This window comes from Heloderma suspectum, chromosome 5 (genome assembly GCF_057233095.1).
Source record: "Heloderma suspectum isolate Gila_16-S chromosome 5, 16-S_ref, whole genome shotgun sequence".
NCBI lineage: Eukaryota > Metazoa > Chordata > Lepidosauria > Squamata > Helodermatidae > Heloderma > Heloderma suspectum.
In genome coordinates, this window is record NC_139462.1 from 181,801,663 (window position 1) to 181,821,595 (window position 19,933).

The 19,933-nt window shown below is 40.9% G+C and overlaps 1 protein-coding gene across 1 annotated transcript in view; it reads right to left on the reverse strand.

Annotated features, from left to right (window-relative positions):
- The window catches only part of DNAH11 (dynein axonemal heavy chain 11), a 231,691-nt gene that overhangs the window by 152,570 nt on the left and 59,188 nt on the right, over positions 1-19,933 (reverse strand). The window contains exons 24-35 of the mRNA XM_084858589.1: positions 17,605-17,727; positions 16,142-16,264; positions 15,475-15,699; positions 12,355-12,446; positions 10,113-10,239; positions 9,825-9,974; positions 7,444-7,677; positions 6,500-6,631; positions 5,313-5,473; positions 3,861-4,017; positions 3,230-3,375; positions 898-1,014 (exon numbers count right to left, since the gene is read on the reverse strand). Of these exons, the coding sequence (XP_084714715.1) occupies positions 898-1,014; positions 3,230-3,375; positions 3,861-4,017; positions 5,313-5,473; positions 6,500-6,631; positions 7,444-7,677; positions 9,825-9,974; positions 10,113-10,239; positions 12,355-12,446; positions 15,475-15,699; positions 16,142-16,264; positions 17,605-17,727 (1,787 nt within the window). The remainder of the gene's footprint in view (positions 1-897; positions 1,015-3,229; positions 3,376-3,860; positions 4,018-5,312; positions 5,474-6,499; positions 6,632-7,443; positions 7,678-9,824; positions 9,975-10,112; positions 10,240-12,354; positions 12,447-15,474; positions 15,700-16,141; positions 16,265-17,604; positions 17,728-19,933) is intronic.

Consider the following 19,933-nt stretch of genomic DNA (forward strand, 5'->3'; position numbering starts at 1 on the left):
AATGGTAATTTATGCAAAATGGTTTTTCTTTTTGAGATTTTTAAACTTGAACTAATAGGATAATAATAATTTTTATTGGCAATCTTGCATACATGTGCACGACTGCAAGTCTGTCTGTCCGCTATGTAGCCCCACAGAGGCATATTCCCTCTTGTAAATATCATTTTCAGTTTCATTCTTTCCACACAGGACTTCCTTTAGCCCAGCAGAGCCTTAGTCCCTTCTTGTGAAAGTACTGGTCAATTTCATCCTCTACTTTGGCTTCCCAAGGGCGGGGGGGGGGGGAATGGACAAGTTATTTGACAAGTACGGAATAGGCTCTGCTAGGCTAAAGAAAGTAGTGTGAGGAGAGGATAAAACTGACAAAGATATTTGCAAGGAGGGAATGTGCCTCTGCGGAATTGTGATCGTGCGCACTTGCACAAGATTGCCAATAAAACCAATTATGACCCAATTTTCACAAATTTAAAGATCCCCCCAAATAAAAACATTCAATTTGCACAAATTACCACCTTTAAAAAAACAACAACACACAAAACCAGATTTGCATATTGGCTCGACTTGCTACCGATCAAGGCGACTCCAGCAGGGGGAAATGGAATGAAATCTGCCAGGGCTGAACCAGAAAAATCCATCAAATTTTTACTCAAATGGAATTCTCATACATTCCTAATTATGACAAAAAAAGTGTTTTTAAAAACGCTTTTACTGTTTATTTAGCAAACACATAAAAATAATTTAGCTCTCATACTTTTCTATCAAGAAAAGAGCACTTTGGAGAGCTTTATCACAGAATCATATATAAAAAGCTGCTCTCTGTTGCAAACCACACAACAGACATTAGGTGGCATAAGTGTTCTGAATGCAAATCTACTTCAAGTTCATAATCATACTTGCCTGAAAAGAGCTTTAAGGTTTTCAGGTAATTCTGTTCGACCAGCATAGCCTGGATTCATAGTAATAAATATTCCAACTGATGCCTTCAATGTAATGTTTTCTCCAAGGAATAAAAATCTGCATCAATTATGTCACGGAAATAAATAAATAAATAAATGTAATTTGTTTAGATTTAGGTAATTTTCTTTGATTCAAACTTCTTCTCAAAAACAATCTTCAAAATACAATAAAAGACTATGGCTTGGATCCAAAAACCATGCAACTAGTTCTGTACACCCAAGGTGGTTTGGATGTCGTGTTTCTTGAAAAGCAGCCCATTAACCCATCCTCCTGCTGCATGGCAAACGTCTGAAACTGAGGAGATTTTCAAAATCTGTTAATGATATGTCATGGGAAGCCCACTGTTCAAAGAAAAAGAAAACCCTAAAATCATACTGGACAGGCTCACATCCTTGAGTTTGCATAAAGAAGTTTGATTTCACTTTAGTGTTTATCTGTATCCTACTTTTCCTTCCAAACAGAAATCCAAAGTGGTTACCAACATCGTACAAAAAGAAATACAATATCCAAAGATATCCAAACCATTGTTGGGAAGGATCCTAAGATAGGAATGCAGGCAGACAAAAAAGACCTCACAGCCTGCTCCAGTTGGACTGTCCCTCCCACCACAGGGCTGTCTACCATCAACTGCCTTGTGGGAAGGTTACTGATGACTTGTTATATATTGATCTTGTTCATCTTTTTAAATGTATTTTGATGTTGTTTGTAAGCTGCCTTGGAAAGACGTGTCCTGAGAGGCGGGATATAAATAATTGAATAAATAAATAAAGTTATGTAGCAGTAAAAATGCAAAATTAAACCTATGGACTAGAGTTCCAATTTAATACCGAGGAAAAAACAGTTCAATTAAGAAACAATACAAAATCCATAAATATCAAATCAATAAATAATGAGGAGATAATAAAACAAAATATATAGTTTAGCCAACATATAATTTGGACCTGATCCCCAGCCAATATCACATGATGCATACCCATTCCAACTATGATTCCATGTCTTTTTTATTGCATTTCTACTGTGAACAATGCTCTATAACTGTTATCGTGTAGGGAGATGGTTATTATTTCTATTTTAAATATTGGGAACCAAGACCAAGAAAGAGTGACTTGTCAAAGGCTACATATTGGAGGTGTTCACATGACATGACAGCCCACCATGGGTTATTTAACCCATGGTGAGCCTGAGGTGCATGTGGCCACCATTTTGAATATGCAACCCCCACTTGGGGGTTGTTGTGTGGTGTGGATTTGGCGACTGGGGTTGGACTCGATGGTCTTATAGGCCCCTTCCAACCCTACTATTCTATGATTCTATGACTGTGGGTTTTGCAAGGGTTAATCCAGTGAGGTGGATGCCTGAAGATGGTGGGGGCAGGGGGAGCAGTGAGGTGTTGGAGGACAGAGCAATGGCCTGGATTGCATCCCCTAAGCTAGCTTGCTCTCCTCAGGTGTGGTGGAGGACACTGTCCCATCACCACTGTTGAAGTAAGATTCAACAACCACCCTGGTTGAATGGGGGAATCATTTTATCCCTCAGCTCAGGAAATAAAATATTCTGGGGGAGCCCTGCAGTATTAATAGGGCTAAGAATAAAGTAGCAACACATTGTTCTAATTCTAGATAGACAGATATATATGCAAATCTTTCTCAAAGAGGATTTGAAAGTTAGCACTAGCAGGTGCTTTATTAGCAGGTGCTGGTATTAACATTCAAAGCCCTAAATGGCTTGGGGCCAGGCTATCTGAAGGATCACCTCCTCCCATATGTGCCTGCCTGGACCTTAAGATCATCCTCAGCGGCCTTCCTCCATGAGCCTCTGCCAAAGGAAGTGAGGCGGGTGGCTACTAGGAGATGGGCTTTTTCTGCTGTGGCACCCTGGCTGTGGAATGACTTCCCTAGTGAGGTTTGCCTGGCACCTACATTGTATTCCTTCCGGCACCAAGTGAAGACCTTTTTATTTTCCCTGGCATTTTAACATCTTAGCTTGGTGTTTTAAATCTGTATTTTAAATCTCTGCATTGCTGCTAGGTCTTACCCTGGTTTTATTCTGGCTGTATTGTTATATTGTGGTTTTAATGTTTTTATATTTTATATTGTTTTACTGTGTGCTTTTTGGTTTTAATTTTTGTGAACTGTCCAGAGAGCTTCGACTATTGGGCGGTATAGAAATGAAATAAATAAATAAATAAATAAATATTAATATGTTCACTCATCTTCAAGACATGTTTAATCTCCTTAAAACAATATTTAAGGAAACAACTACTAATACTCACTTCTTTTTCTTATTTCTTATGGCATCATGGATAGTCTTTACTTGTACTGCAACAACTGAAAGAACTTCTACTGAAATTCGGTTGAATTCATCAAAGCACCCCCAAGCACCTGTCTGGACCAAACCTTTATAGATGTTTCCTATGGACTATAAGACAGAAGGAGTTCTCTTTTTGTGAAGAAGCTTTTCCTTCCAATACACACATTACAAAACCCTGTACTATAGTGCTACCATTTATCTATCTATAACATTTGCTGGATTCTTCTGTCTAATGGGTTCAATAAATCGTGGAGCTATGCAAAGAAAATTCTGAGCAATGCAGTTAGGAACTAGTTCATTTTCTAGTTGTTACCATTCAGTTCTATGGAATAAAGTATAAAGCTTGTAATTAGCGACACAACTCAGGGAGGCACAGGTTTGGTGTCCCTTTATTTTCTGGAATATAGATGAATGAATGGCTGGACTTCATTCCTCATTTAAAAGAAAATATTTTATTCAGTGTTTTTTTAAAGGCATTATGCCAAAATAAGCATAAAGAGAAGACTTGCCTTCCTCAACCGAAACACAAACATCACCCTTGTCATATATAGTCTTCCCTCCACAGACACCCTCCCTGAAGACAGGAACAGTACCTTGTAATCCATCTGCTCAGAACAGTTGAAAACATACACCATCATCCCAAGAGCGTGGCCCAGATCCTTTGTGGTCTCCGTTTTCCCTGTCCCAGCTGGACCTGCAGGAGCTCCACTCATTGTTAGGTGAAGAGACTGGGTAAGAGTAATGTAACACCTTTAAGCAATGAAAAACACAGTTACTATAACATAGTCATAATCTCTTCAATGATCAGCCACAGAAATGCAGAAGATTATAGTTGAAGAACTTGCAGTAAGGTTGTATATTATTATATCATTAATATTTATTATTTATATCCTCCTCTTCTACCAGTAAGTACCCAGAGTGGCTATCCCTTGTTTAAAAGACTTGCTGTCTAATACAGAATACCACAACATGATCCACTGTATAGCAAGAAAGGGATTCTGAGGTATGGAGGACGACAATGAGCACAATCTTAATACCTGGGTGTAGAACCAAGGTCCTGAGCTCTCCACCACCACCACCAAATCCCCCAATCATACAGATCACTTTTCTCCTGCCACTATTAGCAGCAAGGAAAGAGTGATCTGTGCCAAGACTACTGGAAGAGGCAATATAGGTAACAGAGGAACAGAGCCGTCCCAATGCCCAGATAATACTCCTGTCTCTGTGAAGGGAGAAAAGAACAGCTCCCCTTCTAGAGCCTAATATGAGGAACTGGGCAAGCAGATACACAAGAAGGGAAGACCCCACCCCCAAGAAATGTGTTCCCTCCTCTTTCCATACAATCATTCCTTTCAAGAGTTAAATTTATATTGCATCCTATGGCCATATAGCTACCCATCTAACAACACAATCCTATGCATGTCTATCCAGACATTAAGTCCCACTGAGTTCAACGGGACTTACTCCCCAGTGCATGTATACCCACTTACTGGGATGTAAGCTCTGTGAACATAGTGTGGCTTACTTCTGAGTAGACATATCTAGGTTTGAACTGCAAATCTTCCTCAGAGGATTGGAATTTTATGTTTTGGAATCTTCAATTTGCCTCAACACTTAAAAGTTTTATTCAACTGAATTATAAGCAGATGAGAGGTGCAATTGCATATCCGTTGGTGAAAAATAATCTCAATGGAAAGCATAAACCCCTATTAGCCCTGGTCCAGCCCTTTTTTAGGTACCTAACACGTGGTTTGCCCATTCGTTCTTTTCAAACTCCGTGTTTTAAATGGAGTACTTGAAAGCAAACTCAACTAGCCACCCTTGCAATGCAACAAATTCTACAGCGGAACTGTGCAGATTGTATGGGGATATTTTGTATGCCAACACAATTATTTTACATTACACACTACTATTTCTCAGTAAAAAGGTGTTATTTGCAATATTAAGAATGGTCACAGGAGATAATAAATGAGATTTTGTTTAACTTTGATTTCTACAAGGTGGATCAAGCAAAAATAGCCCACTATTAGCCAAACAGATATTACCTGTCAGTCAAGGGCGTAATAACTAGCCGAGGGGTATTTCCCAAGTATTCATAGTAGTACTGGAACTCAGCATCACATATGTTGGCAAAGCAGTGTCTCTGGTCCCAATCCCATCTATGGCGTAGTTGAGACAGCCAAGCAAAAGCTTGGGAACTGGTGACCTGAAAACAACAACACATTATTGTTTCACAACTGCTGTTTATGCAGACACTGTTAAAGATGAAGGAATCCAGACATACCAAAATACCTCAACTGTCATCACTAGCTTTCAGCCTAATTTCCACTCTTTCACAAGTAATAACCACACATACACACTGGCAATTATTAGGGATTAGATTCACTCCTGGGCATCACTGCACCATCCAGGAGCAAGTATAATGCAAGACCTCCTTTTTAATGGAGGCTTTGTTGCAACAGACATGACAACTTCTTCTGCCAAGATCTCTTTCCTTCTCCTTTACAAGAAGCAAACTCCAGGGATTTGATATGACTCAATTTTATATGTGCCTTCCAGCATCATTCATTTTATTCCTCAGATCTGATTTTTTTTTATTTTTTAATAACATGCCCAGGGCTCTGCAAAACAATTATATCTTTGATGTCTCATTTCTTGCCTTTTGAATATCATGCAGTGCCTGGACTGCCTCTAAAATATCAGTGGTATCAGCGAAAATTGAGCCCTTTGTGTCACAGGCAGGTGATACAGGGTGATATGGCCCATGAAGTACGTGCCAATTACAGACAGCAGAGTCTGCTTAGGTTTTTTCCTCAGTATCTACCTCCAGGACAGAAAAGCTAAAGTGAGACAGTTGTCTCCCATAGCTTTATCGCAAAAGAAAAATGATTAAGGGTCTGTCTGAATAACCCTTTCAGAACTTTTTCTCACACTTTGTAATCAGTGCAGGAGCATGGTGTGGGGCCAGGCTGGCAAGCCCTGGCCCCATCTCCCAATATCCATGTGTTGAGCATGGATGTCTGAAGAGGAAGCACCTATACACATTATTTCAATGGGATTTGCTCCCAAGGAAGAATGCTTAGGTCAGGATATATTCCAGCCTAAATGTAAAGTATGAAACTCAAACAAAAAACAAAACAAAGTACAAACAAACAAACAATACATATAAACATAACAGTATGGACCAGCATCAGATCTTGCCACAGAGACTGAGATAGTGGCTTAAGTTTACCTTTTGAGCAACAAGCTTTGCCACCACATCTCGTGCATGAACATCTATTGTGCAAATAGTCATAATCTTCTGCCTGTCACTTGATGTCAACTCTCCCAACAATAGAGAGATAAGAGCATTTAACTGAGCGATCTGGAAAAGGAAAATAATTTTATACCCCTCAACACCACCAATAAACCAGTGATGTCAGTTTATTCTATGCAGGAAATGAATTCAACTGTTTTACCATCATTGCTGTATAGAAAACAGCTACCAGCTTCTCTCTCATGCAAAACATGAACCTGTAGTATATGTACTGGCTTATACATGTTATAATGCTAATAACTGGTAATGCAAACAAATAAATACCTCTCCTCTGCAGTATCTTCTCCTATGCTCATTTTTGCTTTACTACAGATCTATGAAAACGATGTATGGGCTTTTATATGTGTAAAGACACTGAAAGAATCTATGAAAAGGCAAAGGCAATGCTTCTTTTATTACAGGTAAAGTGAGCAACATATATATACAGAATGACAGGATGTTATTTAACTTGCTAATTAAATTACTCCTAGAGACACATTTCATTTATGTTACATCAACTGACACAATTACGGAAAAAACTGAGCTGTAATGCTTTTCCTGCACTGTGTCACATCCAAGCTCTGTAGGAAACGGAACTGTATTTTGAAATATTTCCTCATTTTAAAAGCTCTGAGCACATAGAAAACCAACATGAAAGGGAGAAGAATCTAACTTTCCCTTGAAATGTTATTTTTCTATGTGCAGGGAGAGTATATGTGTTGTTTGTGGGAAGCATTTAAGCAAACAACATCCACAAATATATCTGCAAACTAAAGCAGTGAAGTCCAGGTGAAGTTTTACCAACTAGTTCTTCTGGTTGTGTAAACTAGATCTATTTTACATGTAGTCTGACATTACATGAATAAGGAAGACACCAATACCTGTTTTTTATGATAATCCTTCAAGGCTGTTTCAAATCCTTCTTCTAGCCTATTGAATGCTATCCCCACATCTGTAGTCCACCAGATTTGAGAGGCAGTGAGTGCTATTTGAGCAGGATAGTCAAAGATCCACTGTTCTCTGGACTTTTCTTCACAGACAGCTATAGCCTCTGTGATGTGATGGCGCACTGTTTCACGCATGATTTCTTCCAGGTGTTTTAACCAGGTTTCCACCTGTCAGAATAATAAACCATTACATATTGGATTTTGATCCAGACTAAATTAGTTGTAATTAAGTTATGACTAAGTTGTCCCAGTGATTTAAATGCAGCCCAAGTTCAACTAATTTGGTATGGATCCAACCCAGTGGGTTGGTTCGGACATAATACCAATAGATGGGTTTGCACCACTTGTCATGTCATCTGGACCTGGGGACCATGAGTTATATGAGGGCTAAACAACCCTCGCAGAACCCATGGACTATTTTAGGGTAATGCGAAGGTTGTTTAATATTCTAAATAAAGAAATAAAAAAAATAAGCTACGGTGGGCTGTTTGATCATGAGAACTGGCCCACTGTTTTATGAGGGTACATTTAAACTACATGTGCAAGGCACAATACAAGTGCATTTATTTGAAGACTAAATACCCAGAACTTTCCTCAGAAAAGGGGACAGGTGTTGGGCAGATTAGTATTTTTCACTATTGTGTAAAATAGTCAGAGGGTAGAATTCATGTAGTTTAATATGTCTTGTCTGACTCCCAGTATCGGTATGCAGATAATGGTGTATTTTCATTGTTAAAGTAGTTAAATAGCAATATTTGCTATGGTCGCCTTTCTCACTTCCATCAGAAGTAAATTCCAAATGTAAATTCAATCAACAGTTCACAAATAATCCAGTTTACTTTTCTTTAACCATCTATTCCAAATGAGTAACAGTTCAGAGCACGCAACATATGTTAAAGAACTTGAGTTCATTCAAAAAATGTGGCATCTTTTCTAATCTCTTTTATCCTAAAGGAATGTAGCACCAATTATAACCTGATCTGCTTCAACATCATCAGACTATGGCAGCAGATAAGAAAGAAAGCAAAGCAAAGCATCAGTAAAAACTTGAAAGAGGATAAAATAGAGGAAAAGACTCACAACTATCTTAATAACATCTGCTGATTAAGTATCAAATGAAGATGAACTCCTATAGAACAGGTGTCAGCAAGGGTGTGTCAAAAACTTAAAACTCATTCATGTGTCATGGGTTCTGACCAAGGAATCCGGCGAACTATAATTCTGTAATCTTCTCCATACTTTTACAGAACTACAGTCCCTGGGATTCGTTGTGGGTGGGGGGGCACTCATTACAGTCTTGTGATTTAGGTTTGTAATAAAAGTAAAATTCATCATGTGTTCTATCACACTGAACCTATTTTTGCTTGAACACTGACCACATACATTAATAGCCCTTTATAACCCTGCAGGAGTAACAACTTTTTCCCCTTCATGCCCTTTGGGATTTAAACCTTGATCGTTATGATTATATTGGTTTGTCCATGATTTCCTTTAAGAGCAGCTGGACTCAAAAACATGACACACATATTTTGACAGCTCATATTGTGATACTTAATTTCCCTGACAGAGAATGCAACCGAACTTGTCTCATCTATTGCCTGAAGTCTTTAAACATAGCATGTCTTTCTGTTCCCTCCATCATTAAATGCATTTGGTAATATGAACATCCACTGAAGACTTCCAAAATGAAGGGTTACTATATAAAGGTAGAATAAGAGATGGATAAGATAATTTTGAATATTATATAGGTGGCCCAAATTAATGAAGAGTTTTGCCTGTTTGCTAGGAAATAAGTATACCATCCAGATTAGTCCAAGGACCTTTTGTGTGTGTTTTTAAAAGCTTCCTACTCATGTATTTTTAAAGCCTATCTACCCACATGTGTGAGATTTTGCAAGGGGGAATGTCTTGAAAAATTTGTTGCAAAGCTGCATAATTATATTGCTAAACTTTATAATATACAAAAGAGTCACTGTTTTCAATTTTAACTTCATGTGTCATTAAAAAGATATGTGGCTTAATGACTCTCTATTTATTAGCACACTTATTACTATATTCTATGTCCTTTCTGGATACATATTTCTGTAAAAAAAAAAAAAAGTGGGCATACCATTTCAGAGTCTTTTGCTGTTTTTAAAGAATTCCTCTTAAAAGATTAAGTATAAGACATGGAGGCAGCCTTTCATCATATATTATTTATGCCTTGTCAAAATTACATTTCTGATATGTTAATTTACTTAATTACTTTCTTCTAATTTTAGCAAATAACAGAAAAATTCCTCACTTTAGCTTTGTCAATTAAAGAACCAACGTACCTGACCACCACATTCAAAGCCTGCATTGAATTGGACATATTCCTTTTCTTTGCTGTACATCCCTAGCACAATATTCCTGGATTGCTCTTTGTTGTCTTGAAATTTAAGATCAGCAGTGTTGTCAAAAAGTTTAATCAGATGACAAGTCACCTGCATTCAAAAAGCAGCATACAATTAAGGAACTCGGTCATTGCAAGTTTTCTCAGATTTTAATCATCTCCTCTTTCACTTTCTAGTATCATATTTCTTTGCGCAGAATACTTTAAATATGATTGCAAGAAATTTTACCTGTTTTGGCTGTGCTCCTTTTGAAAGAATGTCAAGCAGATCAGCAGATGAAACAAAATAGAACCGAGGAAAAGCTAAGCGTTTGGTTTCTAAGTATTCAGCAAGAGCTTTTTCACAAAGGGAGAGCCTGAAAATTAAGGAGGAACACTTTGGACATTTACATTTAAGAATTTTTGCACCACAAATTGAGTATATAGTAGCTGGCTATTAGGACTACACATGTTTTAGATTTCCTTGCTTAACAATGCAATTCTATGAGTATATATTAAGAAGTAAATTCCATCGAGCTCAATTGGATTTTCTCCCAGGTAAGTGTGTATAGGATTGCAGCCTAACACTGTAATCCTACACATGTCTACTCAGAAGTCAGCCCCCCTGAGTTCAGTGAGGCTTACTCTCAGGTTAAGTGTATACATATGATTAGAGGCTTAAAAAAAAAAAAAAAAAGTAAAGGTGTCCCCAACCAGTCGTGTCCGACTCTAGGGTGTGGTGCTCATCTCCATTTCTAAGCTGAAGAGCCAGCGCTGTCCGAAGAGCCAGCGCTGCTTCCGTGGTCATGTGGCCGGCATGATTGAACACCGAGGTGCACGGAACGCTGTTACCTTTCCCGCCAAAGCGGTACCTATTTATCTACTTGCAATTTCTTGTTTTCGAACTGCTAGGTTGGCAGAAGCTGGGACTGAAGATGGGAGCTCACTCCGTCACGCAGCACTCGGGTCTCGAACTGCTGACCTGCCGACCTTCTGGTCTGCAGTTCAGCGTCTTAACCACTACGCCACCACGGCCCCTTGATTAGAGGCTTAGGGTGTATTTAATCCTATGGGGATAGGCAGCTGTCTCCGAACTCAGAGGCAACCACCTATCCAATGCAGGGCAGGAGAAGTGCGGAAGGGATCGTGTCCTCCGTGCTTCAGCCGCCCTGCATTTGCAGAAAGCACATTTCGCCACTCCGTGCTCCTCTTTTGAGTGCAGAGTGTGGGGCCCTTCCAAGGTGCCTGCGAGGCAGTGCAGGAGGGTGGGAAAGTTGGGTCTCTGGGAACTGACCTCGGAGACCGGGCTCCAAGATCGGTTCCCGGAAACTGACGTATCCTATGGCTATCTAGCCGCTAATTAGCAACAAGAAAAAAACAGAAAAAATATGGAGTTGTCTTTAAACATTATTGTCTGAATGGTATCAGAACAGATGTTATTGTTTAACGCAGGGGTGGGAACCTTAGGCCCAGAGGCCAGATCTGGCCTGCCCAGGGTCCCAATCTGGCCATTTGGGGCTCTCCAGACAGCCACTCCCCTTCCCCTGGTCTCCCTTTTCCACAATCACCAGTCTTTTGGTGGTTTCCTGGCCTTTCTTCATTTCCCCCCATTCTAAAAGGCTGAAATGCCATTCCTAATGCTTAGTTCCTGGCAGCAACTATAATACACTGGTATATTTTTGTATTTGGCCTTTTAACATTTGGCTCCCCCGCTTTTGCCTTTGATCCCACACATCACTGGAATTCAGGACCTGGGAGCTTCTTCAAAACTGATTCAGCCCTCAGGCTGAAAGAAGTTCCCCACTCCTGGTTTAAATTAACTATATTCTAAATAAAAATAGTTAAGTAAATAACAGATGACTGTAGTGATGGCCAATTTAACATCCTATGGGATGGTACAGAAATATAGTAAATGAAATGAAATGAAAATGAAAACAGTTCAATATAAAAAAATCAGGATTAATAACTTTATGAAGAAAACCAATTGAATCCATGGCAGAATAAGGAGCTCCTTAATAGATTGTAACATGTTAACCCTCTCCATACATTTATAAGGACCCCTGCATTGATGAAGCCTACACAAGGATAGCTGCTCATACATAGGCTTCTTCAGTGCAGACGTCCACGGTGACATGTGCATGTACATGTGGCCAGCAGCATGCCTGACACCAGGGGTATGACAGCAGTGTAGTTCCATACTTCAGTTATCCCATGTTGCCCCATTCATGTGATTTTTGAAAATTACAACTATGTTTGCTAGCATTATATTTTTCTATCAGATTACTGAAGCATCATTGTTTATGGCACACTTGCTTAACAATGTTTTCAATCACTGTGAATGTATATTTTAAAATCTAATAAAGTATTTTAAGAAAGAACTCAAACCATAATGAGTTCTAAAGCAAAAAACAAAGCCACAACTGTTGCAATCCTTTTGCTGATAATTATTGTATACTGGAATATGTTGTACAAAATGATAAACTCAATGATACCTGAGTTGCAAAGCTTCAAGCCTTTCATACAAATTGGGCTTAGTTGTTGCTTCCAATACATTTTTTGTATGTATTGAATCATTCATTAATTCCTGGGTACATAATCAGAAATAGTAGTTTCAATATTTCATGCTCACATTATCTTTCTTAAGACAAGGAAAGGCTTCTTTCCGTGCTAGGGGAAAAATTCTCCAGATTGTAAAACTGTATTTCCTGAAGCATTAAAATTACCTCACTTTATCAATTTACAAACCCGTTATTCTCAAATCAAAGCTTTACTCAAGAAAGATTTTTGCTTTGATTTCAAAAAAAGACTTTAGAGTAAAACAGCAGCCCTCCCCCCCACATATCATTGTTCAAACCATTTTACAGCTTTCTAGATTTCATGTGAATGTAAATTCCAACATACATCAAATCAATGAACAGTGACAACCACATAGTGGTGGAAATGGTTTTTATATGACAATGTTTTTTTTTATTTTTTGTACATAAATTTCTCTCAATTATTTTATTTATATTTAATAGTTATTTAAACTATATTTGATCTTAGCTGGGAAGCACTGGGCAGAATCCAATGGGGCATTTACATCTCTACCAATTCTCTTGCGTCCCATTGATTCTGATGTGCAAGAGGTGGGTCCTGCCGATTCCATTGTGCAAGTGGGACCCGCCACTTGTGCAACAGCAGTTTAGTGCTTCCCGGAGGAAGCCCTGAAATGAGTGGAAACACTCGTTTCTAGATTGGTGCAGGTCGGCAGAGCTCCCTTATGCGACCTCTGCCGACCTGTCCCATTCCAGAAACTAGAGTTTTTGTTTGTTTCTGGTTACCCTGGAAGTGCTAAATCTTCCATCTGCAAGTGGTTGGTCCCGCTTGCAGACAGGAGTTGGTGGGGCATAAGTGAATCGGCAGAGGCGTAAGTGTCCCATTGGATTCTGCCCATGATATTTATTTAAAACCATCACGTGGCAGTGGCAGACAACTCTGGCCCGTCCACATACATTCCATCTCCTTCCACTCACCAACATTCAAAACTCGTCCATGCTGATAATCTGTTCAATAATGCACACATGTTACAGAAGCATTTTAAAGTAGTATAGAAAGGTTTAAATAGGTAATATACATCCCTGGGGATTGGACCAGGCTTGGGACCAGGCTACCTGAACTGCCTTCTCCCATACAAATCTATCAGGGTTTCAAGATCTTCGAGAGAGGCCCTTCTTTCAGTACCACCACCTTCAGAGGAATGTTTGGTGGTGAAGCAAGAGAGGGCTTTTTTGGTGGCTGCTCCCAGGTTGTGGAACTCCCTGCCAAGGGAGGCTAGGTTTGCTCCCTCTCCGTTGTCCTTCTGCCAGCAGGCAACTGTGTTTTTATTCAAGTAGGCCTCTGGCATGTAAGGTGCTCTATTGGGTTGGGTGCTTTTTTATTCTGCATTTTTAAGTGTGTTTTAATGGATTTGTTTTATTATTGTCTTAATTCCTACGATTGTAAATGGCCGTGAGTGCCATTTTCTTGGTAGGAAGGCAGGGTACAAATCAAATAAATAAATATGGAGGTTTTCCTCCACATACATCGCTATCTTTGGAAGAGTATTTTCATGCATGGGCTACCCTTGCTGTATGGAAGCATATTTGTTACCATATAAGACAGGTTGGTTTCCCAGACTTTTGAGGAAAGTAGTAATAGCTGGAAATGCCAGAAGACTTACTTCCCTCCTTCTCATACTTTCTCCATATCCAAGACTGCTTTCAGGACAGAAATCGCAAAATCACAATCCACAAGAATTGGCCCTTTTGTACTTCCCCATTGCAAGGGATGGACTGACTGATCCTTTCAATGTTATAGATATGGTTTACAGGTTTTTCCTTTGAGAAGCTCAAAGTAGCCGCACAACTATCCTGTGAGCCAAGTTAGGCTGAGACATACCTGCCTAATGCCAAAACCAAGGCTTGCTTCTTAAAACAGGATTTTTTCCACAAATTCGTGTATTTTCTTTATCTTCCCTCTCTGTCAGTTTAGTTATACAATCTTTACTTTCCAATTATTTCCATGCCTTTAAATCACCAATTCCATAAGGATTTTTTTTTTTAAGTTCAGTCAGCTGATCGTTCAGTAATATTATTGGTAACATCTCAGCCCACATCCCCAGATAACCTTTCCCAGTGGTTTAATGCAGACGTTAAAAAGCATGGAAGAGTCCTGAGGAACCCCAGAGCACAACTGTTCTGGGGCAGAGCAGTAATCCCCCCAGCACTACCTTCTGGAATCAGCCATCCAAATAGGAGCAGAACCACTGCAATACTGTGTCCCTACATCCCAACTCAAATGGCCTATCCAGAAGGGCATCATGATTACTGTTATCAAAAGCCACCGAGAGGTCCATAAGAACCAACAGGGTCACACTCCACCTGTCACACTCCTGGCGCAGGTCATCCCACAGGGCATTTTTCATTCCAAATGCAGGCCCGAAAACAGACTGAAATGAATCTAGAAAATCAGTTTCATTTAAGAGAGCTTGAAGTTGATCAGCAACTATTCACTCAAGCACCTTGCCCAGGAGGGGGATATTGGCAACTGGCCTATAATTTTTTCATCTTCTGGGTCCTGGTTAGGTTTCTTCAGGAGTGGCCTGAATACTGCCTCTTTTAAGGAAGCTGTTACTGTCTCTTTAAAAGTACTTCTGGTACTTCTCTGAGAGGAATTTGCAAACTTCTGGATCCAGCTGTCCATCCCCTTCCTATTGGATATAATAAGCCAAGAGAGGCCAGGAGTATACAAGTGGTTGGCTGACCATGACCAAGCACCTTGTCCACATTCTCAGGCCTTAACAACTGAAAATATTCAAAGACAACTGGGTAGATGGTGTTTTGGACACCTCCACAATCTGGATTGCTCTAAACATGAGCACTAAAAATTTGTCTGGACTGGCATATCTGATGTGAATTAATACTGCCTTTTAAATTATTATGTTTAAAATATATTATATAGTCCTAGGTTTCATGGAAATATTAAGAGAATGGTGGCCCAATATTTTTCGTCTAAAAAGAAAGTGGGTGGGAAGGGAGAAGGACACAATGGGAAATTTTGATCATGATGTTATTACTATGATATTACTCATTAACCTTAAAATCTGCATCAATGCCATCAAATCTTTTTGAATCTTCTGGAAGCTGATCTCTGATATCATTTGAGCCAATGAAAATGCTTTCAAGATGAGACCATGTACGTTGAACTTCCATCCAAATGGAAATGACGGAGTCTGCCACATTCAGCTTTTTTTGCCAGCTTAAGACTTGTTCAATGAAATACTCAACGTATTTACTTTGTAGAATTGTTTGCAGCTGAACCTTGAAAAACAGAAAGAGGGTGGTGGTGGGGGGATAACATTAAAGGATAAATAAAATTATCTGAACAGGCATAGGAGTCACAGCTACAAAAGTTTTACAAAAAAATCTCCTGCAAGCTATTATTACAGTAAATCACAGCAAAAGACATTTTCAAACCTTGCAAATGGACAGCGTATTATTAAATGATTCCATACTATCTAAGGGGAGAAAAAAGAGACCAAGGACCTGTAATTTTGCTAACTCCTACACAGACAGGAATTTTTGTTAAAACATATACAGTCAAGAACACATATAATTTTACAGACTAACATCTGGGACAGCGAAGATTCACTGTAAATACAAATTCTGGAAACAGAGAGGCAAGTTTAGCCCAATTATAAAAACACATTAGTAATTCAGCAATGAGCACATTTACTATTTACATTAGCAAACAACAGCTTACTTGGTTGTTGTCTAAAGTCTCAAAAAGCTGTTCATCCGTTTTCAACAAACTAACACTGGTCCTGTAATGAGCTTCATAAGAAAACTCCTTGGTAGCCCATATTTGTCTGATTTCTATGAGAATCTAGTTAATACATCAGAACACTTGTTAGAAACACTTTTAGTGAAGCAATATTATTCAAATCAATGTTTTACAGAGCTCTTCTGGAAAGATGCATTGCCATTATTGATCTAAAGAAGTACCATTTTTATTGATTATACTAGATTTCATATACTCCTTAGGCCAGGGGTTTTCACTGTGGTGCTCGTGGGCACCAATGTGCCAACAGACACCTCTCCTGGAGCCTACCAGGCTCCCTGCTCTTCATGATTTTTATTTTATTTCGTAAGATTGGTTTAAATTATTTGTTTCTAAAACTGGGATACTGGTATGCTGCAAAGCAAAGTGCTGCCCCCTAGTGCTATCTTTACTTAGGTACAAAAGAGTGTTTTTTGTGTTTTGGGGCTCAGACCCCACTTCTGCCTTGCAATTAGGTTCTTGGGAAAGTTTCTTTTCTTTTAATCTCCCTTTTAATCTCTGGGAAGTGAATGTTTGTATCTGGCCATGCCAACCATGGTGGCCGCTTCATGAGAGGGCAAGCCCCCCATGGCAGCCATTTTGTGACAGTGCCCACAGCACTATCTCAAAATTCAAAATATGCCCACTGACCCAAAAAGGTTAGGGACCCATGCTGTAGGCCACGGACAAATGACTTGCAGAAATTCGTACAATTTGTCTGACAAATAAAGTCAGACGAGAAAGATAAGGATGAGAAGATTTCCGCTATGTGGTACCTTTGACTCCTCTGCCCTGCATTCCACTCCTCTTGAATTACAGTTTAACTAGGAAGCTTTCTAAAATTAATTCCAGACTTGGAGAATGTGAAGTTTGCCTCAGCTTTCAGTTGCATCCAGTCATGTCCATCTTTCCCACAATCTACATTACCAATGTGCAGCTGTGCATTATTAAAACACTGCAAACCCCCCCACAACCCTAAGATTATCATACACATCAGCATCCCTTTTGAGTAGTGTTTTACTTATCTGCACATGTGCTCCTGCATTGTTTTCTCAATGCACACAAGTGCAAATGCACATCAGTAAAACCGAGCACAAAAGGAATCTTGATGCAATTACGTCAAGATTGCTCTTTTGAAGTGTTTTACCAATGTGTATATGAACACTGGTAATGTACAGTAGAATGGCAGAAATGTGCTGAAGGAACTGGAAGGAAGCTGATTTTTTTTTTTTTGCATGCACAGCACCTTTTACAAAAATAAGAAATGAGAAAAAAAGGACAATGGAGAAATTAAAATGCATCAGTTCTACTTCAGAAACAAAAAGACTAGGTGATTCAGAATTCCAAAATCTAGGGAGAAATTTGGAGAATTTTGGAAACATCCCCAGAGGAAACAGACAACTAACCTTTTCAGTTCCAAGCTCTTTCACTGCTTTGTCAACAATGTTCTGGACATCATCTTCCACTTTATGCAGTTTCAGCGCCAACAGGTCTGCTAATGTTGTCTCTTCAGTTATTGAAAACTGAACCTGCAAAATATTCCAAATATTTCTGGCTTTTTTATTTCACCAGCTCTTCTACTAATGGGTGAAGAATGAGCCCAATTTAAAGTGCTGTTATTAGCCTTTAAAGCAGGGGTGGGTAACATCTGGCCCAAGGGCTGCATGTGTCCTGATGAGAGTGCCTGTGCAATCTGCAGGTGCCATGCCCCCCGGGTGTCCTGCCCCACAATTCCGCCTGCCTGCTCATGCTACCACTATGCTACACAGGGAGTGCGAGGAGGAGAGCCTTCCCCGTGCACCCTGTGTAGCAGCATAATTGGGCGCCTGCCAGCCCAATCAGCTAATGGGCTGGCAGGTGCCCAAATCTGGTGGGAAACGGGTGTGTAAGGAGGGCTCTCCTTGTGTGCCTATTTCCCAGCAGAATAGGGCAAGTCTGCTGTGAAATAGCTGTTTGGCAGGCTAGTGGGAGTGATTCTGTTAGGAAATGGGTGCACAAGGAGAACCCAACCCTGAGCACCCATTTCCCTGCAGAATAGGGTGATTCTGCTGTGAAATGGGCACATAAGGATGCCTGTGAGTGTCTGTGTCAGGAGCACCTTGGCGGCCTCTTTCAGTAGACTCCAATAGCCAACTCAAGACACAGATGAAAGGATTCTTTTCAAAGCTTTAATCCTTTTACAACTTAATGACTCTTTCAGATGCTACTCACCAGCGACTAAAGCAAGGAACAGCAGAGTGGCCTAAGCTTCGAATAGGCAGTTGATCCTCGTTTGAAAGACAGTCACTTGAAGACCCAGAACTTATCGGCTAGGGAGAGATCCTCCCTCTTTCCCTTGGGTCCATGGGAGGCGGCTGTTGCTTCCATGCCAAACGGGTGCCGCGCCTCCTTTCCGCGCCCTCCATTGCTCGTCGCTCTCTGCATCTGCATCGACCATCTAGCAAGCCTCGTTCCCGCACTTTCTCACTGCTAGGATCCCTATCTAACTCAGGAATGCCGGCAGGAGGAATCTCTGCCAGCTGCTGCGCCTATGAGGGATGAGCTGCCTTCTGTCCCACAGACTGCTGTTCCTCCTCAGAATCAGAACTGCTCTGGGGCTCTATGGGCTCAGTTTCCACCCTGACATCATCCCCGCTCCCATGAGGCCCCCCCTCGTGCTCCTCCCCTGGGGCCCCGGGTTTGTGGGGGTACAACTGGTGGAAGCACCTCAGCAGCAACGGAGCATGCACATTTTCCGCGGGTTCCCAGGATCGCTCATCTGGCCTGTACCCCTTCTAGTCCACTAGATATTGCAGGAGGCCGTGAGAAAGGCGGGAATCCAGAATCTCCGCGACCTCAGACTCCTCCTCCCTCTCCACCAGCACTGGCAGCGGGGGGGAACCGACCAAGTGATGAAGGTCACCAGAAACCAGGGGAGACAGCAAGGACCGATGAAAAACAGGATGAATCTTCATGGAGGGGGGGGGAGAGCCAGGTGAAAAGCAACAGGGTTAATCTGGGCCATAATCTGGAAAGGCCCCATGCAGCGAGGCGCAAGCTTCCTTGTGGGCGAGTAAGAGGGGAGGTATTGGGTGGACAACCAAATCCAGTCCCCCAGTTGCAGAGACGAACCCGGCTGGCACTGCCGGTCTGCAGAGGCCTTGTAGGCTGTCTTGGCTTGCTCGAGGGAGTCCCGTAAGAGGTGGTGTACTGCTCGCAACTCCTCTAAAAAGTCATGGGCCGCTGGCACTGAAGAGGGAGCTAAGGTGGACAGGAAAGCCTTGGGGTGGTAACCAAAATTGGCAAAAAATGGAGTTTGGTGGGTGGAAGCATGGCAGGCATTGTTATAAGCAAATTCTATGAGAGGCAGCAAGGAAAACCAGTCATCTTGCTGGTAATTGACACAGCAGCGCAAATACTGCTCCAGAGTCGCATTGGTGCGCTCGGTCTGACCGTCCGTCTGTGGATGGTGGGCGGAGGAAAGATGGAGCATCACATGGAGAAGCCCAAGTCGCTCCCTCCAGAAACGGGCAGTGAACTGGGGCCCCCTATCTGAAATGAGACCCTCGAGCCATCCGTGGAGTTGGAAAACATGTGCCAAACACAGCTCTGCCATCTCCCTGGTTGTGGCAACCCAGAGCAGGAGATGAAATGGGCCATCTTAGAAAACAAATCCACCACCACCAGAATGGTGGTTTTACCGTATGAGGGAGGCAAGTCAGTGATGAAGTCAAGGGAGAGCAGTTTCCAAGGCAG